Source organism: Seriola lalandi, unplaced genomic scaffold (assembly GCF_002814215.2).
Source record: "Seriola lalandi dorsalis isolate HSWRI2012SDOR001 ecotype SW California unplaced genomic scaffold, Sedor1 jcf7180002054722, whole genome shotgun sequence".
Lineage (NCBI taxonomy): Eukaryota > Metazoa > Chordata > Actinopteri > Carangiformes > Carangidae > Seriola > Seriola lalandi.
The window spans coordinates 695910-722110 of record NW_019525275.1 but is presented as its reverse complement, the minus strand read 5'-3'; the positions used below and the strand labels follow the sequence as shown (position 1 = coordinate 722110).

The window sequence follows — 26201 nt, the reverse complement described above, 5'->3', positions numbered from 1 at the left end:
TGGTCTTATTGTAAAGTAGTACTATATCTATATATATATTTACTGTATATAGATGAACACTTTCATTATTCTGTACTACTGGTAAATGTTGGAGAAATTTACCAAATATATCTGAAATACTGAAATGCTCCGTGAGTCTAATCATCATCTCTAATCTGCTGAAATGAAATGAATTTTGACTGAGCTGACCTTAAAATGAGAAAATGTGGTAACAGCAAATGTCTGTGACCAGTGGGCGGGTCTCTTTCCACCCTGCCTGTCCATGTCTCTCTATGATTGGATGCATCTTGAGTCTGTCAAGGGGGCTTAGAGACGGTGGGGCTGATTAAAGTAGATTACGAGGGGGAGAGTGGGACAGAGTGTGTGCTGGCATCACTCTGTGGTCACCACAGCGATGGCTTCACCGTGGAAACGCTGCTGCTGCTGCTGCATCCTCCTCCTCTCTCTCCTCCTTCTACATCTGCAGTCCTCTACCTGCCTCGACCAACAACCTGCTGACAGGTAGGTGCGGAGATGCAGGGGCAGAGGCTGAGAGGAGACAGTTTTACCTTGCTGATTGTTGTCTGTGTTGTTTTTGACCTCTCCTGACTCTCTAATCTTTGACTCTTGACACATTCAGCTCAGAGATTAGCGATGTGTTTCCACTGACTGTGGAGTTTTTTATTATTTGGGGGCAGTGGAACAAGCTGAAAACTCAACTAGAGCTGGAACGATTAGTCGATTAGTTGATATTCAGGAAAATGAACTGGTAACTATTCTGATATTCTGATGTTTGACTAATTTTTCAAGCAAAAAAATCCAAACATTTGCTTGTTCCTCCTCCACTGTGAAGATTTTTCTCTTTTTCTGTTTTATATCACAGAGCGCTGAGACTGAACCATGCAGTACATGCAGCAACAATAAGCCAAAACTAGGAGCTAAATCAGGGTAAAAAGCTCGGTAGAGCTGCTGTGGGCTTGTCACTGCCAAGAGCTGAAAGGAGAGTGAATTGAACTTAATCAGATGGACATAAGCCAGTGTTCCAGTATTCCCAGTCATGTCCATTATTGATGATTCTGCACCTCACGATTTCTTTCCACTGCCAACGTTCAATGTCAATGCGGGAAATTGTGTTTCCTCATGTAGAGGGGCAGAAAATATGGGTGTGGAGGGTTAAGGTGGTGGAGGGAGGCGTAGGACGTCTGAATCTCATGCAGGAGATTCAGACGTCCTACACCAACCTTAAATAGTTAGCATGTGCAGATCTTGTTGAAAGCGATGGAACTGGACAGAAACAAAAAATATAGTCATGAAACGTACTCTGAGGTTTTGCAGAATCTTTCAGTATCAATGTTCTTGTCCGACGAAAGCGAAACGAAACTCCAATGAGACGATGATGCTGCTCTGTGTCTGATTGATGTTGCAGCTGTTGGTGGCGTTTGATTTTTTACAGTGTGCAACTTCTCATGGTTAAAGAGGGAGACGCTACAAAATCTCCTTTTGGCCGAGAGCCACCCCATCCTTCATGAGAAGTGTGTGTGTGTGTGTGTGTGTGTGTGTGTGTGTGCGCGCTCTAATGATTGTATGATTATGCAATCAGTGCAATCCCACAATCCACAGTCCTCTGCTCTGACCCAGCACACAAGAAGGGCTAAAGCTTTTTTTGTAGGGCTGCAGAGAGTCAGTGAGTCCGGGTGGATTTGGCAACTCAGTGCCTGTTATTCTAAGCGATAATAATGCATTCAGTATGTGCAACACGTTTTATTCTACATGCACTCAGAGGTATTTCACCCTGATAATCCTTTGACAGAGGTGAGATGCACTGGGCTCATATAAATCAGATTGTTCATGGTCGGACATTTTACACTGCTCCTCCCTACTGCCTATTGTTTTTGTCTAATCTTTCAGATTTTGTCTGTTAAACAATGGCGTGTAATGGCTGACATCCCATTGACATACAGTATGTATTTTTTATTTAATCCGGCAGTCCCATTGAGATTAAAATCTATTTTCCAAGCGAGAGACCTGAAAACCAGAAGCAGTCACAAGAGACAATCAACAACAAAAACCACAGAACTACACAATACAAGAAACCAAGAAACAAAGAATTAACACAAACATTTACAATAGTCTTAAATACATCAGATAATAAAGATTTAAAATATCCAAGGCAAATGTAAGAGTCTAGTTCAAGGGCAGTTTGCAGTTTGTCCCATTTAAATGGTCCCAAGAACCTGAAACCAGTTCTGCCAATATTAGTGCGAACACGAGGGATGTGGAGGGTTTGGTCGTTTCTGAGGATACTGGATTTAAGTGCAAGAAGAGATGTGAGGTAGTTTGGAAGCTTTAACGTTAGACTTTTAGAATTAGATGTCCGTTTCGTCTTGACTGTAGTGAGGTCTAACCTATATAAACTAATCTTTTAATGATATACTCCAAAACAGATGTAGACATGAATAGGGGCTTCATTTCTGGGCGCGTTGCCACCACCAGCAGATTAGTGGAATAGTAAGACATAAAAAGACATCATGAAATAATTACAACCTCTGTGTGTTTTACAGATTGCCGTCCAGTCTGAAAACTTCTAACTGCACAGTTGAAGGGTCGAACACAAACACACGACTCTGTGCCAAAGTTAAAACTGTTTGGATTATTTCTGTATCGTTTCTCATTTGTTTGAAGTGGCTCAGAAAAAAAAAAAGTGAGGTCACATACGACCATGCACCAGGTACAACTCAGTTGTTGTCGCAGAAGCTTTCAACCACATCTGCTGGCCTTCCTCAGCAGATGGAGTTGCTCAATTATCATGATGATGGTTTAGTTGTTAACAGGTGGGACAGCAGGTGGTTGTGTAGAGGGTCAACCTTGCTCAAAGATGGTGTTTCCTCTCTCTCTGCCTGTCCATTGACCCGCTCGATGATCTTTTAGTCCTCTTTGTGGATTTTGTTCTGGAGCTCATAGACAACAAAATCCGGAGTTGACCTGCAAGAATTTAATCACATTTAATGTTGCCGGGCCACTGTTGATCAAAACTGATCAAACCAAACACAAACAAGCAGATTAGCTTTGAGTGTTAAACTTTTAAATAAACAGTAAAGGATATATATATATTTTCTTCAACGTTTATGGTTTCTTATTAAATTTTTAAGAGCTGATGTAATATAAAACACTTGAATTTGCAAGTTGTCAGGGGCTTTAACCGCAGACAGTTCTGCAGGATGTATTAAACCTCTGTCCTTGTCGTCGCCTCGTTCGACCCTCTGATTGGCGCAGGCTCAGGATTCTTTATATAAAACCTGAATGTGCTGCATGTTTCTGTAAAACGTGATCAGAGCTGCTGTTTGCTGTTAAGCTGATTCCAATGTGAAATCTTAGTCTATTGTTATTTTTCTCCTACACTTATTTCATTTTCTCTGTGTGTAATCTGGGTCAGAGTGGGTCCTCTCAGCAGTAGAACATCTCTGCGCCAGACTGTCTGTTACCTTAAATACTAATCCACAGGGTGAATGGCTGGGTCAGTGGACAGCCCAGGTGCATTCTGGGTACGCAGAACCTGACACAATCATGTCCTCTATTTCTAACCTTCATAGTTTTTTTTTCATTATGGTAATTTAACATATTTTCATTATGTCAGATAATCTTTTCTTTATCACTTTCTATTATTTTCATTTATTTGTAAGTATCAGTAGTTCTTAGCTGTGTCAACATGTTAATAATAATGAGTCAGAATGAGATTTTGATTGTGCAATAATAAGTATTTTTTGAATACTACTAATACCTGCATTTTTTTTTTTTTTACAACAGATGAAAATAAAAATACAAAGTAAAATAGAGACTAATAATGAATAAAACAAAGCCATTAACTAAAGGAGAACTGTACAACTGTAAAATAAAAAGAGGCAAGGAAAAGAAGCTAAAAATGAGGGGAGAGGGGAAAACAACCTCATATTTTTGTAATATCTTATTACAACATGATATGATCATTTATCAAATATGTGACTGTCTGGAAATATTGAAAAATCATTAAAGAATTAAAGCAAAATAAAGAAGATAATCAAATAAATGAACATGATGACAAATGGGCAAAAGGAATGGTGACGAACATTATTTATTATCAGTTTTTATTTTCTTGATTCTTGTGTTATTTGTGTCCACAGTGCTGCCGTCTCTCCAGAGACAGGGATGCAGATGGAGGACAGTTTGGTGCCTGCAGACCGACCGTTCAGACAAATGCTGCAGGTAAACTAAAGTCTTCTATTCAAGGGCAAGTATTGTCACAGAGCTTTTAGCTTCACTGCTGGACGATTTGGGGATTTTCATCAGCTGAGACACAGGAATGAAAGGGGAGGAAGAAAAGAAAAGAGGATGAGGGTGTGAGGGTTAGGGTTACGTTGCATCAGTGATACAGGTGTTAATGTTCATATACAAATAAAATATATAAGAAAACAAAAGCTATCAATCAGTAAAATATTGGATAATCAGTCAGGAGTTTCTCATCAATATTCATGTTTAATTATTACATATAATAAAATGCTTTAAAATAAAACACACACAATATATGAGCTGTTGAATTCATCACATTTACAGATGAAGCAGCAAAGTTTCTTTCTTTCTCACTGTCTCCATCCTCCTCTCCAGTCTCCAGATGTGTCCCGGAGGAAGTTGCTTCAGATGCCAGGAGCTGCAGTTCCCTTCCCTCCCCTCAAGGTGGCGTAACCTCCAGAGGATTAACCAGCTATCTGTAACACATTAGAGAGAGAAAAAACACCTTTCACATCACACATCAATGACCTGCTTATAAATGAAGATGATAACCTCAGGTTTAAACAGTTAATTTACCTTAAGAAGTAGGAGACTTGTCTCAGCCTATAAAGGAAGATCTCAACTTCAGCTTATTAGAAAAAGGTTGGAGATACATGGGTTCAACTGCATAGGGAGGATATGAAAAATAGTAATAGGTAATAAAAGCTGTCAGACAAATGTACAGTATTGACCTCTGAGACGTAGTGGAGTAAAAGAATAAAGTCACATATAATGAAAATACTTAAGTAAAGTTTAAGCACCTTGTATCTACTTCACCAGGTGTTGTCCAACGGGGAGCCGTGCGTCATGTTCCAGGCCAGGAAACTGTCTCTGCGCTACGAGAAGCAGAAGCAGCTGGACCTGACAGAGCGAGCGTTTTCTCCTCAGAAACCTGTCGACACCAGTCAGTCCGTCTGCCGCCGGGACAAGGCCACGTACGTACTCCTGTCAGATTATGGTGCAATTCATTATAACAAGACCGCTGGAGGATATCCAGTAAAATAAGACCAAAGAGATTCTCTGTCTCCAAGGAAGCATGTGGACATTCAAGTCCAACAGCAGGTCTTTACGTTGAGTCCACAGGGTGACGAAAACAAGTTTGACCACCTGTCTGTCTGCCTGTCTGTCTGTCTGTCTTGTGAAGGCTGGTCATGAGGTTTGGAGATGTGGAGGATCTGACAGGCCTCTCCATCAGGTTAGTCATACCACCTGTCTGCCAGTCATATAAAATATACCAAATATAAATGTTAAACAAACCAAAGATGTGATTAAATGGGCGGTTGTGGATCTATTTAAACTTTTTTTTCTGAACATTTAATTTCAAAGGTGCCCTGTGGAGTTTTCTTGTAATCAATTATGAGTTCCTTGAGGTCTAACAAGATCGCTGAGTGCACTTCCTTCCTCATTAAACACTTTCAAAATGATTTTCCTCTCTTTTAGTCTTCCTCAAAGTCTATTTATTTCTGGCCTTGTGATTAGTGCAGCTGCTCTTAAAAAACAAAACAAATATCTGTTTTAAACTTTCTCCACTCAGTTTATTCCACTGGCCTGTGTTCCCCCTGTTTTCTGTAACTGTGTGATCACTATAATGCTCCACTGTCTGTCATTCATCGCCCTGATCACAATTACCTGTTTGATGGTTTCCTCTAATGGAAAATGGTTGATGTGTCCAGTTCCAAGTTTACTTATTCTTACTTCTTCTTCCTGCCTGTTCCCCTGTCTCTTACCTTCCCTACTTTATCTGCATCTTGCATTATCCCAGTTCTGTTGCCACTCTTCATTTATTTCCTCCTTTCTTTTCCTTCCTTTTGTCGGTATAATATTATTTCAACAATCTCTTTTTTGATTACTTCGTTTGCCGATTTGTCTGCTACATACATTTCCGGGGAGGTAGCAGTCTTCTTCACGCTTGCTTTTGTTTGGTGCAGTGTTGTGTTTGTTGGTGTGTCACTGCCACATGTTGATCTGTTGGAATAATGTGAAACTCCAGAGCGCTGCTGGAGGTCAGAAACTCCACAGGGTGCCTTTAAGGAGAAAAAGCCCACAGCCGTCCTGAACAAAATGGCTGCAGGATAGTTGAAAATGACTGGCTGCCTCCTCTCGCCCCCCTGGTGTCAGACTGCAGCTGTCCAACACTTTGTACGAGTCGTCGGGTCAGTGGTGGTTCTCGGTGGACAGCGTCTCTCTGCTGTACAACACGACTGAAGAGGCCGTGTTCAATGCCAGTGAGGTGTACGCTCCAGCCTCCTCCTCCTACCACTGCCTCCACGTCAGCAACCTGCAGCGCTACAGCGCCCTGCTGCTGCCCAGCACCGACCACGCCCGCCGCTGGGCCGTCACCTTCACCGACTTCCAGGTACCTGTCTGTTACCCAGCTGACACAAGGACTGACTCGGATTTAAAAGGTCATATATAATTTCATCATTTCATGTCTGGAAAAACTTTCATCATCATTGAGGTGAATTAGCAATTGTAACCACTTTTTTTCCTTAGCACTTAGAGCACTGTATATTGCTTGGATAGTTTCAGATTTTTATGCTTTCCCTTTGCTCCTTGACTCCAGAAAGGATTTCTTTCATTCGTGTAAGAATGAATGACTTTGAACCATCACCTTATAAATCTTATCATCTTAATTACTTTAAAAATGTCTCTGCCCTCTGCTCAGATTCAGGCGTTCAATGTCACCTCTGGTAAGTTTTCTCCTCCGAGCGACTGCACCACCTTCTTGACTCCGGCCATCCTGATGGGCCTCATCACTTCCCTCATCCTGCTGCTGGTCTTGGCCTACGCCCTGCACATGGTCATCCACCTGAAACACATTGAGCATGATGACGAACACAAGGGCGACATGTATTTCCCCCAAACCCCCGAACAGCCTGAACATTGTTGTATGGAAAGTGTCGTAGAGAAAAATATTCTGTAGTGTAACCAGGAATATAAGTAAAGACTGTTAACACATATACTTCCCAGGGAGGCATGGATGATTTGATGATGACACAGCTGTGATGGTACTTCGGCTCAGGATTTGATTTTTTTTAAACATATATTTATAGTGTTTTGTAATTTGCCTGTTAGTGAATTTCTGTATTTGTCTTTATAATAAATTGAATAAAAAATATTAATTAAAAAAATGCATCTTTTGTAGGTGACTAGCAGTTTGCCACTCTGGCTTGTCATCATGTCACACAAATAAAAAGTGAAATTTACGTTTGGTCAAAATATATATTTTTTTAATATTTGTAGCTACAAACTTCCATAGAGACAGCTGAACCAGTAAGCTAAGACACAAGGCGGGGCACGACATGATACCATTTATTTATTTCAATTATCATTATAACTTATTTTATGCATTATTATTATTATTATTATTGTTGCAATTTTATTGATTTTATTGTTTATTCACTGATTTATTCATTCATTTTTTGATTTATTCAATACGACAGTTCACACTCCACACCAGTTGGTGGCGGTAATGCACCATTTCGCTATTTGACAACCACCTTACAACATCAAGAAGAAGAAAAAGAAGCCAAAGAAGCTGCTGCTCATGCTGACCTCGGGAAAGTGCTGACAGCTCATGCGCAAACTTTTATAAACATCAAATACGCCACGTTGTTTAAAGCTGAGGTTTTATTTCTGAAGCCGGTGTGTTGTTTAGCTTTTAACCAAACCGCCGGAAGTTAAATTAAACTCGCGGTTTCCATGGTTTTCTCTCCCTGTTAGCATCTGGCTAACCTGTGTAGCTTTAGGGACAGTTCCGCCACCAGGTGAGCTCTCTGTCTGCCGTTAACTGTTCATTTTAGATTTAGTAATCAATGTATTGATTGGTGATGTGATTATCTGTGTGACAGTCAACTGAGAGTTAACATTAAAGCTACACTGGACTGCAGAAGGCCTAATTTACTTACTGTAATGTACTTAGGTATGAACACCTGGATGTAACCGACTGAATCAACCTTGTCATGAGATCAGAATCTGCTGCTCCTTGATTGTTTACCTGATTGTATATATGGCAAGGGACTCTGAAACCCCTGGTTCACATTAGGTCTGTAATTCTTCAGAGAATTAAAAATACTCAGTATTAATAAACAATATTTCGTCTCCACCTGCAGCCGGGGCCTTCATGTTGAACCACCTCACCGCTGCTCTCACGCTGCTCCCCCGCCGCCTGCTCGTCTCCTCACCAAGAACTCTGACCCGAGCCTGTCCCCTGCTCGGCAGGATGGAGCCGGCTGTGGTAAGGTGTCTCCCCGGGGACCCCAAACTCACCATCTCCTTCTCTCTGGAGGGCAGTCACAAGCACATGCTGCGGGACCAGGACGAGCCGCTGGGTAAGGTCCTGACCCGGATCTCCAACAACGCCGCCAAGGGTCAAGGGAAGGCGAAGAAGTCGAAGAAGCACAGGGGGCAGCAGCCGTGTGAGGCCCCGGAGCCCGCCGCCGTGAAGCTGTACTACGACGGGGACGAGGTGCCCGGCACGGTGCTGAACTCCGAGGCGTGGCGGGACGGAGCCGTGCTGCAGGTGGGAGACGTGAAATTCTCGGTGCATAGAAACGTGCCCACCTTCACCACAGCAGAGCTGCCGGTGTCCCTGCTGGCCGGGTTCCCCGTCTGTCCCAAACTGGAGGTGGAGTTCGGGAGCCTTCAAGACTGCGAGCTCATTTGGTACAAAGAGACAGCCCCAAACACAAGGTAAAGGCAGGTGTTACCGACAGTGTAAACGACGCAGAGTTCGTGTAGTTTAATGCAGTACAATATAAAAGCTCTGCAATAAATCCTGCCTGTGTGAAGCTTACTGCCCCCTTATATCAGAGTGTCTGCAGTGGTGGTAGAAGTGGAAAGGGAAAATGAAGAGAAATTTAAATGGTAATACTGAGCAACCAGTATTTTGATCCAGTCTTTGTTGTGAAAGGCTTTTGGTTAAACCCCTTTAACTGTGTTTCCCGTGTCTAGACCAGACCAGGTCAGGATCACCACTATAGTTAGATTTGTCAAATCTGGACTCTATTAACAATGAGAGTGTAAAAAACTGTTTAAAACTCTGTTACATGGAAAGAAGTACATAAATGCCAAAGATACATTTGAGGTCTCCACAAGAAAGCAATGAGAAGTTTATGTTCACACTGTAAAATGTCCTGGTCAGTACATGTTTTTGTTCAAGTTATTGAAGTTATTCAAGATTAGTTGAATAACTTCTGGCGTCCTTATCAAAATATCTGTTCACGTGACCTGTTTTGTCAGCTGATACGCCATTATAGGGATTTTTAAACTCACTTAGTCAGGCTTTAAGCACTTTTTTCCTAATTTTTCTCTTTCCTGTTCTTCCTCTCCAAGGCCTGAAGCTGCAGAGGAAGTTCCAGGTCAGGATCCAGGTTGGACTCAAGTAGGATGTGGGAGAGTCCATGTCCCGTCCAATCAGGACATCGGCTACAGGCTCAAACTCTGCTGCACGCCCAAAGATGGAAGTCGCAGCGGCCTGACCAAGGAGCTGGTCTCTGTGGGAGTCGTGGAGGCCGGACCAGGCGTGTGCACGTTTGACAACCGGCACGCGTACACTATCAAAGAGGCGGAGTGGCCGGCTGTGAGGGTGGTGTCGTACAACATCCTCGCTGATGTCTACGCCCAGACAGAACTGTCCAAGACGGTGCTTTACCCGTACTGCGCCCCCTACGCCCTGCAGCTGGACTACAGACAGAACCTGATCAAGAAGGAGCTGGCCGGATACAACGCTGACATTATCTGCCTGCAGGAGGTCGACAAAGGTAATGAGTGCTGAAACAAAAGATAACTGATAGAAAATGAATCTACAACAATTTCAATAATCAGTTAACTTTCTTAAGTGATTCATCAAACAAATGCTAAACTTATCTTATCGTGTTCTCTGGACTCTTCAGGGGTGTTTGTGGACAGTCTGACTCCAGCTCTGGATGCCTTCGGTCTGGACGGAGTTTTCAGGGTCAAAGAGAAGCAGCATGAAGGACTGACCACTTTCTACCGCAGGTCAGGTCTGCAGGCGTAAAATGCTGCTGTCACTTTAAAATGAACATTTTTAACAGCACTGAACAGCTGACTGGACCTTCCTGCCCTCAGGCTCAGTTCACTGATGATGTTTAGATCTTTTCTTTAAATGGGAAACTTTGGAGCCTAAGTGTATTTCCCTTGTGGTGGGATTTGTTACGTCATTGTTGTCAGTCACTTATTTTAGCTTTTGCTCACCATCCGGTCATGATTTTAAATTGGTATTAAATCAGGTCATTTAAAATCAACATCATGTTGTGTTTGTAGGTCAAAGTTCCGGCTGCTGAGCCGTCATGACATCGTGCTGAGCGAGGCGTTGACCTCTGACCCCATCCACTCTGAGCTGCTGGAGAGGGTCTCTGCTAACAGCGCCCTCAAGGACAAGATACTGCAGAGATCCACTGCGCTGCAGGTACCGCAGTTCTTCTGAGAATATTGTGGAAGACTTGTCTTGTGGTCCTTGTGGTTTTGTGCCTCTAGCTAAATGTAAATATCTTGAACATTCACTCTACAGACACCCAAATATCAGAGCTGTTTAAAGTACAAATCACATACTTTACATTACCGCTGCTGTCGGACTGTGTATCTCGAGCAAGGTTTGAGTCTGTACAAGAAGATCTTCATTCTCACTAAACACGCAATCAGAGTCATAGATACCATTGAAGATGCTGTTGTCATGTTCTCTGTAATGTATCTGGGAATTTGGGAGGTTTCATGACATGAAAATTGATCACACAGGTTTTTCAAAGCTGATGAAAGTATTTTCTGCACCAAGTGTTTTTAAAATTTTGTGATTTTAGTTGAACTCAGGGATTTCAGTTTCGCCCACCAGAATAGGATTTTGTAATGTCAAAAACAAAAATGTGGGGAAATACAAATTTACAGAAAACATATTCAAGCACTTAAAATTATACTTTAAAAATAATGTAAAATTTGGTGATTTTTCTTTTTTTAATAACTAATGGGCAGTTTGTGGTTCCTGGGTTAAAACATGCAACATCGACAGTCTCGTGGTTTAAACCGGCAAAACAACTGAGCAAAATATTTCCAAAAGCATTTCAAACCAACAGTTTGATTGATTTATGAAAATACTTGTTGCCCCCGTGTTGTGAACCCTCAGCTTTAGTCACCTTGACGAATCACTCATTTTTCTGCAGGTCAGTATTCTGGAGGACCTGAATAAACCAGACAGGAAGGTCTGTGTGGCCAACACTCACCTGTACTGGCACCCGAAAGGTAAAATACTCATTCCTCTGTGTGAACACACCTTATTCACTGATGTGAGGAAGCAGAGTGATGATCTGTAACCTTAATTTACACAAGAACAGTGTCTAAAAACTGACTTCATTTCCTTTTGAAGGAGGGAATGTTCGCTTGGTCCAGATGGGCGTGGCTCTGCAACACCTGAGTCATGTGATCAGTGAGGTCGCACCTGGAGCTCCTCTGATCTTTTGTGGCGACTTCAACTCCTCCCCTAGTTCAGGTAACTCCACACCTGAAGGCGTGCTCGGCCAATAGAAACAATATTGTCATGATGCGTCTTATCATTCTAGCGATGCGAGTGCTCCTTGTTTATCTCCTCCTCCTGCCTCAGGTGTGTTCCAGCTGGTCAGTGAGGCTGTGGTTCCTCAGCAGCATGCAGACTGGAGCAGCTCCGGGCCAGAGGAGTCCTGCAGTATGGAGCTGCCCTCTACCTTCCCCCCACTGCTGAGCGCCTGCAGCCAGCCGGCCTACACTAACTACGTGGGAGGATTTCATGGCTGCCTGGACTACATCTTCATTCAGCCCGACAGCATGCAGGTACTAATACTGACAGCAGACAGATGTTTTTCAAATTTTTATTGACATCCACTGGTGTTACGTGAATATTAGGAGTTCATTAAGATAAACAGTTAGTGGCACTGATTCTTCAGTCGGGTGCAATTATTTAAAAAAGCTTTTTTTTTTTAGGAAAGTTACAATCTCCTCATCGTTATATGATAAACCAGCCTGACAGAAAGCTAACGTGTGTGTGTGTTTGTGTTTGTGTTTGTGTGTGGAGGTGGAGCAGGTGATTCCTCTGCCCAGCCACCAGGAGGTCACCACCTACGAGGCTCTGCCCAGCGTGGCCCACCCCTCCGACCACATCGCCCTGGTCTGTGACCTGCGCTGGAGCCCCTGACCTCCGACCTCCGACCTCCAACCACCTGGACAAAAGAAGTTGGAGAACTTTCACAACTACATTCTGACTTTAGATTTCTTTATACTTGAAAGAAGTTCTGGCATGGAAACGTGTTCCTCCAGGTTTACTGGAGATCAGTGAAACTCAACGGACACATGGACAACACAGTGAGACAGAAGTACGACTAAAATGTTGTGATTAAGTTCATGTCATGTTATCTACAGTCCTTAATGTACAACAATATTTTTTCATCACTGATATTCAGTGTTCTGTTTGTTACTTTAAAAAAGTAATGAATTACAGATTGCTTGTTTGCATGGTTTGATAATTATTGTCAGTCTGAGCTCATATCACCAGTTGAAGTAATGTGGCTCCTGCTGGTTCTTCACACCGTCTTAAACAGCCATTTAACATTTTCAAACATTTTAGACCACATGGAAACCTTTTGGCTTCAGTAACCAATGTCATGGTAAATAAATAAATGTTAAGAAATAAGCATTCATTATTATTATTATTGTGGTCAAACAAGTTGCTCAGTGGTCCTGTAACATTTTTAATAAAGTTGGAGTCTACAGAAACATCCATGCGTGACTGAGAGTCGTCATCTCCTTCTTTTGTACTTTGTTTTCAATTCTGATATGTTCACCTACATTAAAGGCAGCAGAGGAGGAGGGGGCTTTCTCCCTGGTGTAGTAACTGTTAGGTAAGATGCTATAATTTCTGATCACCATGTTTATTTAGGTCAATTTAAAATATGTCTCTCCAGAGAATTAATATTCACTCATAATCATATTTTATAATCCCATAATCCTATGGAAATCCATTCCTGTCAGGGAGGAAAAAACAGATGTAAAGTTATAAATTACAAAAACAATAATACAATGCAAGTCAAAATTGTGAAAATTAAATCCTAATTATTAGAAATTAGGTCAAACTTTTTCAAAGTCATTAGATTTAAGTAGCTCTGAATTATGTGATAGTTTTAAAATAACTTCTTTTTTTTTTAATTCAAATGTTTTACATACAGTGTACAATAGAGGTTTAGATTCTTGGCAATATTTTTTAAGCATCCTCACTTTACTTCCAGGCTAATGTGATTTATTTCATTCAGTATGTAAATGCTGTGAATGGAGGCACTTGGATCCTCCTCTCGTCGCCACGCTGTTTTTCTCTGACTGGTCAGAAGTGACGAGGAGGCGGGACCGGCGTGTTAGGAACGTACCACTGTGTCGTATGTTGGGGGCGCAGAGAAAGTTTTGTTAAAAACTACGGGACAGATGTGAAGGCCGTAACGTTTTGGTCTATTATTCATCAGAGTAAAATAATGAAACATCAATCACATTTGTTTGTTTTTTTAAATTTTGTAACATTTTCATTTTAGATTAAAGCTCCAGTGGATTTACACTGCCCCAAGTCACTAACAGTGAAAGGGAGACCGGAAACCGGGTGATGTGGCTTTCAGAATAAAAGCACGAAAAAATGTTTTCCTCTGAAGGTTTGAAGGTTCACAGCCCTGTTCAAGTAAAAATGTAAAATCTACTCAATGAATAAAGTTTTGGTGTGAAAAACAACATTTGGTATGTTATTTAAAGGTGTCAAATGCGATTATACTTATTGTGATATAATAGATATAATACATACATGTTCACTAATATTGATAAGCAAGTAGGTGAAATACATACAAAAATATCAACATATAACTATTACGTATACATAGCTTTACAATACAATTGTAATAATTATCTTAGTAAAAAATTAAATAATCTAATAAAGATTTTAAATCATAGTATACCGGGTGACTTTTTTTACTTCATTCACAGGCAGTTGAACGACTAACCACTTAAACTTTTATTTTGGAACAGTGGACCGGATGTTGCATCTGTCACGCTGTCTTGACGTGAGCTTGGGTTTGAACAATCTTACGTGTCATTCTCAGAGTTTCAGTCATTCAGAAACCTCCTGGACACTTTTTGTGGACAAATCCATGTAAGTTTTCAGCATTTTTATTAACTTTCAGTGCAGACACGGGCAGGATGCTGACGGTAGTTAGCAGGTGGTTTATAGTTAACTGCTGTGAATTAAGTCAGGGGCTTCTTAGCTAGCTTAGCTAGCCTGAGCTTGCTACAATCACTGTAAGTTCGTTTGTCAGAAACCAAAACATGAGTTCAGTCACATAATATTTCTCAAATGTTCAGACATGCCGATGTTCATACTCAAATAGCTGCTGTTTTATGGCAGTGAAAGCGTTGTGTCAGTGTGTTGGTGACACGGCTAAGTTAGCTGCTAGTGTGATGAACCTGTTTCAGATCTGAGTCTCTCCTTCTGTGTGTGCGCGTTTTATTGCCTGTATGTTTTGTTGTCTTATGGACTTTACACAGTAACAGAAATAAGACAAGCATACTGACACGAATGTACAGCCAGACTTCAGTAAAGAATGAATGAGCTCTTGTGATCTGACACCAGGACTAATTCAATTCAGCTCAGTTCAATTCGGTTTCATTTCTATAGCGCCAAATCACAACATACATTATCTCAAGACACTTTACCGCTAAGTTCAAGACCTTACAACATTATAGAGAGAAACCCCACAGTTCCCACAATGAGCAACACTTGGCGACAGTGGAGAAGAAAAACTCCCTCTTACCAGGAAGAAACCTCCAACAAAATCAGTGTCAGGATGGGCGGCTGTCTGGCTCGACCGGTTGGATTAAGAGGAGAGAAAAGTTTGGTTTTGATCAAAGTAATACTATATGATCGATATCAATATAGGTATCAATACTTTTTATTGTTAAAGCAGCCAAATGAGAGAGAAATGTGCTATAAATTATGAGGTGAATGGATTGTCAATAGGCTATTATAACTTCCCTGACATGAGGTGTACTTAATCACGTGCATGTTAAGACACAAGACTGTACTTACTGACAAATGACTAATGTCTTAAACAATTTGTTGATCAACAGAAAAATAATGGACAACTTTTTTAATAGTTAATTAATTGCCTAGGATGTGATTTAATATGTGATGGATCCTTTTTATTTGCTATTGAAAAATATGGTAGCTAGAAATGACATATTTCCTGTTTTCTAAAACACAAACAAAATATTATCATTATTGCTATTACCTCATTGCTTTGGAAAAGTCTGCCATCATCAGTCACTGTGACTCTCCTCTCTCCTGTTCAGGCTGGTTCTGGATTTGTTATTGATGAGCTGTGGTCGCACTGGTTAACGGTTGCTAACTTGCTAGAAGCATGAAGGCTTTGATCCTGGTGGGGGGGTATGGGACCCGGTTGCGACCGCTCACCCTGAGCGTCCCAAAACCTCTGGTGGAGTTCTGCAACAAACCCATCCTGCTGCACCAGGTGGAGGCACTGGTCAAGGTACGGAGGAGACACCCAGGGGGGTTGTAACTGTACTGCTGATGTGTCATTTTGTGCTTTTGTCTTTAATGAAGGTAATTCACTGTGTGTGTGTGTGTGTGTGTGTGTGTGTGTGTGTGTGTCTGTGTGTCTGTGTGTGTCTGTGTGTGTGTGTGTGTGTGTAGGCTGGGGTGGACCATGTTATTCTGGCGGTGAGCTACATGTCAGAGCTGCTGGAGAGAGAGATGAGAGTCCAGGAGCAGAGAGTATGTACAACAAACCATCACACTGACACACTTTTACAGCTGTGATAGATGAACCTGTATTCTGACTCCAAGTCCCAACATTTATTCAAAAATACAGTATTTTGATATTTTGCTCCCAGTTGGTTCTTCATCAGGTCAAAATGCTTAGAAAATGATATGTATATATATTTGCACATCTTGAGTTTGAAATAAATGATAATTGTGCTCCATATCACTCTGCAGTATCCTGAATGTTTCTCTGCTTTCTCCTCAGCTTGGGATTCGTATCTCTCTGTCTCATGAGATGGAGCCTCTGGGAACAGGTGTGTTTCTCTTCACCACTCAGCTAATTGGCTGATTAATTGAGTAATCTTTTCAGCGCTATATTGTAGTTTAAGATCCATCAGGATTTAGACTGGAATTTAAATATGATTAATAAAAATGAGACATTAAACTGTGTGTGTTGTTGCACAGCGGGTCCTCTGGCGTTGGCTCGAGAGCTGCTGAATGTGGACAACGAGCCGTTCTTCGTCCTGAATTCAGACGTCATCTGTGATTTTCCCTTCAAAGATCTGCTGCAGTTCCACCGCAACCACGGCAAGGAGGGAACCATCGTGGTGAGACACAGGCGCAGTGTTTTTACACAGTAAATTTGTTTAGATGCAGACTGACGACTTCTGCAGGAGGTCCAGTCAGATTTTGGATGATTTTTGGATGGAGAGTTCAAGCTTTTGGCTTGAGAAAGGAAATGAAATAAATACATCCATGTACAGAAAAATTATGACAATTAAAATGAAAAATAACTGTTAAACTAATATTGATGTAAGATTGACTGTTGACGGCTGCTGTACGTGTGTGTGAAGGTAACTCGGGTGGAGGAGCCCTCTAAATACGGTGTGGTGGTGTTTGAGGCGGAGGGCGGGAGGATCCATCGCTTCGTTGAGAAACCGCAGGTGTTCGTCTCTAACAAGATCAATGCCGGCATGTACATCTTCAATCCCAGCATGCTCAGCAGGATCCAGGTGAGACACGCACATTCACACACAGCCTCAAAAAAGTGTTTCATCATATTACTTGTTAAATTTAGCATCGACATGCGTCTAAATTAAAGTTACAATTGCTGAGATTTTAACTGTAAAAGTGCACATCCTTCTGTAAATATTTGTACATAATATAGAAACAACATTTTTTGTACATGGCTGTTACAACTTCGTGTGTGTGTGTGTGTGTGTGTGTGTGTGTGTGTGTGTGTGTGTGTGTGTGTGTGTGTGTGTGTGCGTGCAGCTGAGACCAACGTCCATAGAGAAAGAGATATTTCCTGTCATGGCAGAGGAGGGACACCTGTACGCCATGGAGCTACAAGGTAACTATTACTGCTGCTGCACCACAACACAGCACTACAATGCACCAGGGGTGTAAGGGCACATGTATTAGTCCGGCACTGTTCAGCACATGACCTGATGTTCACTGCGATGGGTTACGCTACTCAACAAAGTTTCTAGAGTCTGCTGATGAATGGATGGATGAAAACCATTTTCATCACCAGATTTTTGAAAGTCTAATGAAAGAATCTGTCAGAGACAAAAACATGACGTAGGACATGACCTCTCTGTGGGCACCACACATACATCTGGCTGATTTATGTGTTATATACTGTGGGAAGTTGACCTGTGTGCCTGCTGTGGTCTCTGCAGCTCACAGCTCTACCAGACGTAAGTGTTTGGGCTTTTTCTTCACACCTGAGCTCATGTAGTTGTGGAGAGGAATCGTTTGTAGAGAAGCACGGATACCAACAAGTGTCTGAGACTGTTTCCAGACAGTTTTTTCAGCTAGTCTTAATCCACATGTCATGAAACAAGCTGGAAAATCTTGTGTTCAGATAGACATTACTGTAGATGAGAACAATCATGATCCAAATCAGTAGGAGTAATCTGTTATCGGTGCTTCTCTAGATCCTCATCCCTCTCTGGGAGCGATCAGCTTTGTCTGGAACAGTGTAACCATCTAGCTGAGCAGTTGAACCTCCCTTTCCTCCCGTAGTCCAGGCAGGCGGACCGGTCTGAGTCACTGCTGACTCTGGTCCCGGGTGTAGTGGCTTTGCTTCCCTCATAAGACATCACAAGTCGCCGATGAAACACTGAGCAGCTCCCTGTTTTTTAATCTGTGAGAGGATGACTGAAGGTCCTTGTGATTTCTTGCAGAGGATTTACCGAACTATTAATTACAACAACTCCTTAGAAGTTTACATGATGTGTTGACTGATTTTCAGATTTAGCGACTTCTCTGTAGGGAAAGAGATATTTGGGCTCATGAGAAATCCTTGATTAGCTTTTAATTCGGGCTTGTAATCTTCAAGGTTTTTTTTAATGCGGTTTTGTGGGATTGTTCTTCTTAGACAGAGGACATCAGGAAGGCCACAGCAGATGAGGGGAGAAAGAGAGATATGGGGGATGACACAGCTAAACTTGAACCGGGGACATTGCAATTCTGTAGTCAGCATTTTAAACCAGCATTTCATTAGTCAGCATTTCAGTTTTTATTTTAAGAAATGATTTAGTATAGTATACTTTTTTACTTTTCATTATTTCCCAGCATTTTCCAAAGGACACATGAGGTTTAAGATAAATTGTCTGACTTCCAGGCAGCCTTGTTCTTCATCACCTCACCTGTTGGAGATCACAACGAAACTCCTGGTTTTTGCAACCTTGTTTCCATGGTAACTAACTGCTCTGACTGTCTGTATCTCTGTATGCTGTCTGTCTGTCTGCCTGTCTCTCTGTCCGTCTGTCTGCAGGTTTCTGGATGGACATCGGTCAGCCTAAAGACTTCCTGACAGGGATGTGTATGTACCTTCAGTCGGTACGACAACACGCTCCGGAGCGGCTACGCACGGGGCCCGGTTTCCTTGGCAACGTTCTGGTGGTGAGTACAGCTCGTTAACGCTATGAAAGCACTATTGAAACAAAGAACTGTTCCATAATGACCCTCTCTCCCCTCTTTCTTTCCTCTGCAGGACCCCACGGCTCAGATCGGAGAGAACTGCACCATCGGCCCCAACGTGACCATCGGCGCCGGCGTGGTTGTGGAGGATGGCGTCAGGATAAAACGATGCACGGTGCTGAAGGGAGCGCGGGTTCGATCGCACTCCTGGCTGGAGAGCTGCATCGTGGGGTGGAGCTCCTCTGTTGGCCAGTGGGTGAGTAGAGGACAGAGGTCACCAGCTGTTGGCTCTCAAAGCGCCGCCGTCACATTTAAACTGACAGTGAAAACACAGATGTTTGGGTTTAATCACGACTGGCAGTTGCCGCCTCTGAATAATGAAGATGGTCTGTGTGAAAGTGGAATTTATTCAGTCTTAAAACACAAAAATTAATTATCACTGGCTTTGGGGAGAAAAAATCTTGTTAACTTGCTGCTGCAGTCCGACCTCCACTGTCTGGATGTGAAAGTACTGCGGAGGATTTAAACCCAGAAAGATTTACTGTAGATTCTGATTATAAATGATTAAACTTGCAATTCATGATTTATTGCACTATAATCAGCAGAAAATACATAATTAAATAAAAATGTGACTCAAACATGAGGAGTTCATTGAGGGGATTTGATTTCATGGAGCAGAATCTTGTAGTTTTTACTTTGTGTTGAAGTGGAAGTTTATCTTTGGAGCAGCTGATGAGCAGGAGGTTTTAGGATTCTAACCTGTGATAACTGTATATTAAATTGAATCATGTTTAACAGGTTATGCAGGATGTCATGACATCAGCAGTCTAATCAGACACTCCCTTGAGCCTAATGTCGTCCATGCTTTTATGGCGTCACATCATGACTGTAGGGCAGGATTTAGTTAATTGTAAAGCACCTTTCAACAAAGCCTAAGACAAAAGGTTGTGTTTCTTTAACACTTTGTTCACCTGCTCCATGATTGTTGTCAGGTGTGATGTTGACTCGTGTCTGTGTTAATCTCTGTCATCAGGTTCGTATGGAGAATGTGACGGTGCTGGGGGAGGATGTGATCGTGAATGACGAGCTTTACCTGAACGGTGCCAACGTCCTGCCTCACAAATCCATCAACGAGTCGGTCCCAGAGCCACGGATCATCATGTAGCATCGGGTGGAGGAGAAAAGCTCAGCGCCTTTTATACGAACTCAAGTCAACACCCAAACTGTGCCAGAGAGAAGGGGGGGGGGTGAACAGACGGGCAGAGGGAAGGAGTAGGAGGAGAGAAACATGAACAAAAGAAGGCTTTTTTTGTTTCTTTTTTGAATTACTTTGGACTCGTTTTTAGCCCTGCTTGGCTGCAACTTCCATCAATCAGAAAAGATGGCGTAAGCATGTGATCTGTCAAAAAGCAGCCTGGCCCCTCAGGCTTTTTAAACTTGTGTCACAGCTTCAGTTAGGACATCAAACACGAATGTCCTGAAAGTGGTGGATGGTGAATGTGTCATGTGAACACTGCTTTAATTGAGAGAAAGCCAGGTAGGGTGGCTGGTATACCTGGGCTGGTGGAGGGAATAATACTGAGGGGAGGAGGGGGTTAGGGAGCGATAGGAACACTGCTGTTTAGATTCACTATGCATTTACATGCCCTGGACTGCTACAGAGTATCAGTGATTTGGATAGGATCATACTACACCTACATGTTTCTCTGCTGGAGCAGGGACTGGATTCATGATTGATGACACTGAGATCTCTGATCTGATGTGTTAAACAAAATGCAGTATTGGTTGTAGTTAAAGCTGCACACGCAGCAGAACAAGCTCCAACACAACATCTGGAATATTATCACCATATAAAGTGCAAAGAGCTTCTTCTTTTACACATCCAGCAGGTGAAGAGAAACACTTATCAGCCAATTGGCGTCATGTGGCCTGATGAATGTAATTTGATCCATTTTTATATAACAATATTGATCAACGCAGCTTTAATCGGTTGTTAAGTACATGTCAGTTTTGTCTCGTTGCCTTGGTAAACTTCACACATTTTTCTGTTCTTTCCTTTTTACTATAAAAACTGCGACTCAATGCCAAACTTTACTGCTCCGTAAAAAGTGACATGTAGCGAGGTTTTATGTAACAAACTGCAGTTTCTGGAGTTCAGATATGAGAGTCAGACAGTAAGACTGCAGCGGGAGATACTTTAAAATCATATATTGTTTTGACATGTTTTTCATTTGTTCCGTGGTGTTTTCAGTGTTCATCTCCAGCTGAGGATGTTGGAAATTCGCTCTTTAGTTTTAGTGGGATGCTGTCATGAGCTGAATTGTTGGATGTGTTAAAACTTTTGTTTGTGATGCTAGATGAAGAGAAGTCAGAGTCAATCCTTCCTGTGTAGTTGCTGAGATATCTCACTCTTTACCAAAGTGTTGGGCCATCAAACTGTCTGACGGACTAAAGTTGCTGAATTTAACATATTTTGAATGAGGTATATTAATAAACACAAAGGGAAGAGGGATTGAAAGAGATTTCAGTCCTCTCGCTCAAATGAAGAGGATGTATTAACCACGCCATCCTTGCTGTAAAAACAAATCATTTTTAATGTTCAACAGAGATGAGGTTAAATCAGTAGACGCCTCTTTGAGTAAAGTAACCCGTTGAACCCTTACAGTTGAATTCTTCTGGAGCTCGTCACTACAGGCGTCCGTGTTTTTGTCAGCAAAGATTCACAGAGGTTAGTTACTTGCTGCAGGTGAGATCAGCTGTAAGTCCAACACTGATCTCTGAACACGATGCTGTGGTTGTTATGCAGTTAGTGATGAACGGTATGTAGGATACTGATATAAAGACTTTAACTGTGTCTGAATGAATGAAGTCAATTCTTGTAATGAAGTCTTTTTTAAAGAGAGTAATATAATCTACTGACCACATTCACATCTCGTCTCGTCTCTTTGTTTTGGGTGTTGAAGTGTCACTCACTGATACTTACACATGAAAATCCGTTTACTGCTCAGCCTGTAGAAGCAGTTGAAATATTGTTTACCTTGGGAGGAGGGGAGACCATGATGTCATAGTGATGTCATCGGTGTAATCCAATCTGCATACAGTGCCACAGGAATGAGCCCTAAAACCCAGCAATTAGTTAGCATTTTAACACTTCCGGTTCCCAGAAGTCAGGGTTTTTTGAATGGGTTTTTGGTTAGATGGCTGTAATAAGGTCTGTTGTTAACACAAGCTGTAGACACTTTCACCATTTCATTTTACAACATAAAATACAGGCGTGATTTCTTTAAGTACGTCTCTTAAAAAAGGGCGGTTGCTAACAAGTGGCTAAAAGAGACTACGGAGGTTGTCGGGGGCTATAAATGTCATACTCGCACTTTTGCAAACTATTAATAACTTTGTTATTATAGAGGAAAGGCTTTTGTGTAGAGGTAAGCCTGTTAAATCAAACATGAAGTTGAGAGCTTAGTGGTGGTAACATTTAAGTCATATGACTGTGGTGTAGTTCGTTTATAGCCTAATATTAGCTTTTTACGTCCGTCGATTGTATTTAGGCTTCAGAAGTCATAAAAGTGGCGCCTTTTTGTAAAAAATTACAGAGCTGAACAAAACGTGTTAGTATCACAAACTTTTGTTTATCGCAGAACTTATTTTCTGTTCAACTGTTAACGGTACAACTGTTAAAACCAAGGACCTTAAAACCTCAAGTTTTGTGAAAGAAAAGTTACATGTTGTAAAGGTTGCTAGGCGACGATAAGAGCGGGGACAGCTGGTGACGCACAGCTAAAAAGTGAGGAGATGACCGGGACTAGCTGATTAGCATGCTAACTTCAGAAAGAAGGAGAAAATGGAGAGACAAGAAAAAAAGGAGATAGACAAGAGTCACATTGGCGTTGCTTTCGATCACTGGACACAGCTGCTGGTGAGTGAAGGAACGAAGTTTGATGCTGAACTGCAACGTTTTCTACACTGGTAAGTAAAAAGCTGTTCATGCTAATGTTAGCAATGTAGCATTAGCCAAAATTAAAAGTAGCTACTTTAATACAAGTTTAATATTTATTATCAGCATTTGCCTTCTTATAGAATTCATAGTAGGTGTGATGAAAGATGTGATGAAAGATTTATAATGTAGAAACACTAGGTTAAATAGTTCTCAGTACTCTCCAGATATTGTGTGCTTTGTAAATAAATGAATCCAATCATCAGAAAAATATGAGATAAAACCTAAAACTAAATATGAGCAGCAGTATTTACTTATAGAAAACTAAAGATGTGATCTAGAGATAATTGGCCTGGAAACACACAGCCGCTCTCGTATAAGCACAAAATGTAAATTTTTCCATTCTTGAATTATTAAAAACCTTCTTTCCCCAAACATTGTAATTTTCCCCCATAATTTCGTAACTTTATTTTCAAAATATTATGACTTATATTGAGACTTTTGTTTTTGTAACTGACTTAATTCTCAAGATGTTTAAACTGCTTTAAGAAAGATTTCAATAAAGATTTCAGCGGTAGTAATACTTCATGGAGACACTAGATTTCACTATAAATGATGGAGTTTTAACACATGTTCAAAATCTCTGGAAACATTTGAATCTGAAACCATTAAGATTATTTTCTTTATTAGATTTAGAATCATATTTAAAAGTATTTCAGAAGATAACAATCAATAATGTACAGTTAACATTGAAAAGAATCTGCTTTCCCCAAGCACAGTCATTTATAATGAGTTCACAATTAAGCCTAAAAGTCTAAAATAATGTTTCTGTTTACACAATGACACAATGACTGACAGTGCAGAATTAAACAAATTCTACAAAAGCAAATTAGTAGAAACTGGCGATCAAAAAAACAATTCCTCAGAATGATTTATACCCAGAGCCAGACAAATAAATCAGCAGGGTGATGTTCGCAATGTGTACATACTGTACATGATACATCTGTACTCTCTTACTGTCATTGTGAGGAAGAACATTATCATAATCACGAATCACCAAGTATCATCATCACCATCTTCTTAGACATAAAAATAAAGAAATAAAAGACAAAATCAATGAAAATCAGTTTTTTGACACAACTAAGTCTCAGAAAAATCCCACTGATATGGTTCTTATATCCCTGACACACAAACACTCTATTCATTCCTAAAGACATTAGCCTTACTTTACCTGAAAATAATCACTTATAGCAGGCTTAGCTAATTAAAAAACTGGGCCATAGGCCTTTTGATAGAGGTGCTGTGAGCTGTTCCACTGTCACAGAGACTGACACTGGTAATATCTTCAGTGGAAGTTTATTGTGATTGCCAATGTATGGGAACAGCCTGTCAGTGAAAGTGTGTTTGAAGGTGTGAATGTGTGTGTTAGTATCAAGATCATAGAACGACAACTTCCCTCTGTCAAAGTCCAGATGAACTCTGATCCTCTGGAGCTTATTCTTCACTGAGAGAGCTTTATCTGGAAGTGGTGGTGAGGCTGCTGTGTATTTGCCATTGAGGAGATATATTTCCCAATATCCAGTCGGTATTTGTCCCTTTCTCTGGACTGACTCCCGCACCACACCGAGTCCCCAGAATTCATCATTTATGACCTCAGCATCCCAGCTATGAGTCCCTGAGTTAAAGCCCTCTGAGCTCAGGACACAGTGGTGGTAATCAAGCCTCTCTGGGTTTACAGGAAGCTTCTGTTTCTCTCCACGTCTCACGCTGGTCAGATCCTCAGACAGGATGAGATGTGGTTCAGCAGTGTTGGGATCCAGAATCACAGGACTGTAGGAGACCATCTCCTTCATCTTTTTCCAGATGTTGAAGGTCAGGTTGCCCAGATGTTTGGCCATGTCTATCAGAGCTCCTGAGTCCAGCTGTGGATCATTCAGCAGGGGGCACTGCTGGACTCTTTCTACTGTAACCTTGTAGTTTAGCAGGAATAAAATGTCTTCAGCTCTCAGCTCGTCCTCTGTGGCTCTGACTGTGTGTGACAGAGCTGCTATCTCTCTGCTCAGAGCCTCCATCTTCTCCTTCATCACATGACTCCTCTGCTTCTCTTCCTCCCTCAGAGCAGTGATCCTGGCCTCCTCTTCCTCTTGAAGAAACTGGTGAAACTTCTTAAACTGCTCCTTAATCTGCCTCTCTGTGTGTTGGGCCTGGACCTTAATGTGTTCTGCTGTTTGATGATCTTTTATTTTAACTTGTTGAAACAGCTTCAGTTTCTCTTGTAAAGGCTTCAGGGATTTCTGGAGCTCCTCTCTGTGATCCTGTGCAGCTTCATCAATGGGTCTGAATCTGTGATTGTTGTGTGCTTTTGAGTCTCGACAGACGACACACACTGGCTGCTGATGGTCCAGACAGAAGAGGCTGAGTTTCTCAGAGTGCAGACTGCAGAGAGGCTCAGCCTCAGCTGAAGCTCTCTGATCTATTTCCAGTAAAAAGGCCTCACACAGATTCTTTAACACCAAGTTACGAGGCGGATCATTCAGAAAAGATATTTCCTTACAAAGCGGACACTCGTGAATCAGTTTCTCTGTCCACCATCTCTGCAGACAGTGGTTACAGAAGCTGTGGCTGCACGACAGAACAACCGGTTCTTTGAAGATATCATGGCAGATAGGACAGGAGAGATCCTTTACTAATTTAGAAGACATTTTGTCGCTGGGTGAAGCAGGAAACACAGCAGGCAAAACAAAGCAAACCAGTCAACTGCGGAAGTTCCTTAAAAGTTACTTTCACCTTGCTGTGGCTCTTTTAAAACTCCTTTTCAAACGTGAAATCAGCAGCGGGTTGAGTTGCAGTTTTCCAGTTATCCAGTATTCTTTCCACTGTAGGTGTAACTCCTGCGTTTGCTCTGATGGTGAATCTCGAACACACCGCTCACAAAGCGAAACTGTGCAATATGATGCATGTCACTTCATGCCCATGTGGGCATCATATGATGCCCATATCGCCCATACGACAATAACGTGCAGTTCAAGGTATGTGGCGTTAAACTTGTATATCATGCTCTCTGAGAGCCAAACAGTAGGCTTGGTCAGGGAGGTCCATGTCCGACTGTAAACAAAAGTTTAACATTCTTTCTTGTTTCCAGTTGGACATGGACCTCCCGTATTTCTTTTATTACGGTTAAAAAAAAACAAAAAACATATATATAATTTGCGAGTAATAGAGTACTCGTTCATAAGGTAATGAGAGTGCATGAATATTGAA

General features: G+C 41.6%; 4 protein-coding genes across 4 annotated transcripts; 3 read left to right on the top strand and 1 right to left on the bottom strand.

Annotated features, from left to right (window-relative positions):
• Positions 1-372: 372 nt before the first annotated feature.
• atp6ap1la (ATPase H+ transporting accessory protein 1 like a) lies at positions 373-7414 on the top strand. The gene is made up of 7 exons (XM_023424193.2): positions 373-501; positions 4137-4218; positions 4618-4686; positions 5062-5216; positions 5426-5476; positions 6400-6637; positions 6947-7414. The coding sequence occupies exons 1-7, from the start codon at positions 395-397 to the stop codon at positions 7202-7204; spliced, it is 960 nt and encodes a 319-aa protein (XP_023279961.1). The 5' UTR covers positions 373-394; the 3' UTR covers positions 7205-7414.
• A 392-nt stretch (positions 7415-7806) lies between these two features.
• pde12 (phosphodiesterase 12) lies at positions 7807-13051 on the top strand. Its single transcript, XM_023424167.2, has 9 exons — positions 7807-8048; positions 8394-8973; positions 9616-10043; positions 10176-10281; positions 10567-10711; positions 11457-11535; positions 11660-11782; positions 11894-12099; positions 12341-13051. The coding sequence occupies exons 2-9, from the start codon at positions 8405-8407 to the stop codon at positions 12458-12460; spliced, it is 1776 nt and encodes a 591-aa protein (XP_023279935.1). The 5' UTR covers positions 7807-8048; positions 8394-8404; the 3' UTR covers positions 12461-13051.
• A 1295-nt stretch (positions 13052-14346) lies between these two features.
• gmppb (GDP-mannose pyrophosphorylase B) lies at positions 14347-21931 on the top strand. Its single transcript, XM_023424263.2, has 10 exons — positions 14347-14446; positions 15643-15839; positions 16004-16084; positions 16338-16386; positions 16538-16680; positions 16927-17085; positions 17348-17426; positions 18858-18985; positions 19077-19259; positions 20037-21931. Exons 2-10 carry the CDS (start codon positions 15711-15713, stop codon positions 20166-20168), a joined length of 1083 nt encoding a protein of 360 aa, XP_023280031.1. The 5' UTR covers positions 14347-14446; positions 15643-15710; the 3' UTR covers positions 20169-21931.
• A 1677-nt stretch (positions 21932-23608) lies between these two features.
• Positions 23609-26195, bottom strand: LOC111668206 (zinc-binding protein A33-like). Its single transcript, XM_023424195.2, has one exon. It carries the CDS (start codon positions 25640-25642, stop codon positions 24197-24199), a length of 1446 nt encoding a protein of 481 aa, XP_023279963.1. The 5' UTR covers positions 25643-26195; the 3' UTR covers positions 23609-24196.
• Between the last annotated feature and the right edge of the window lie 6 nt (positions 26196-26201).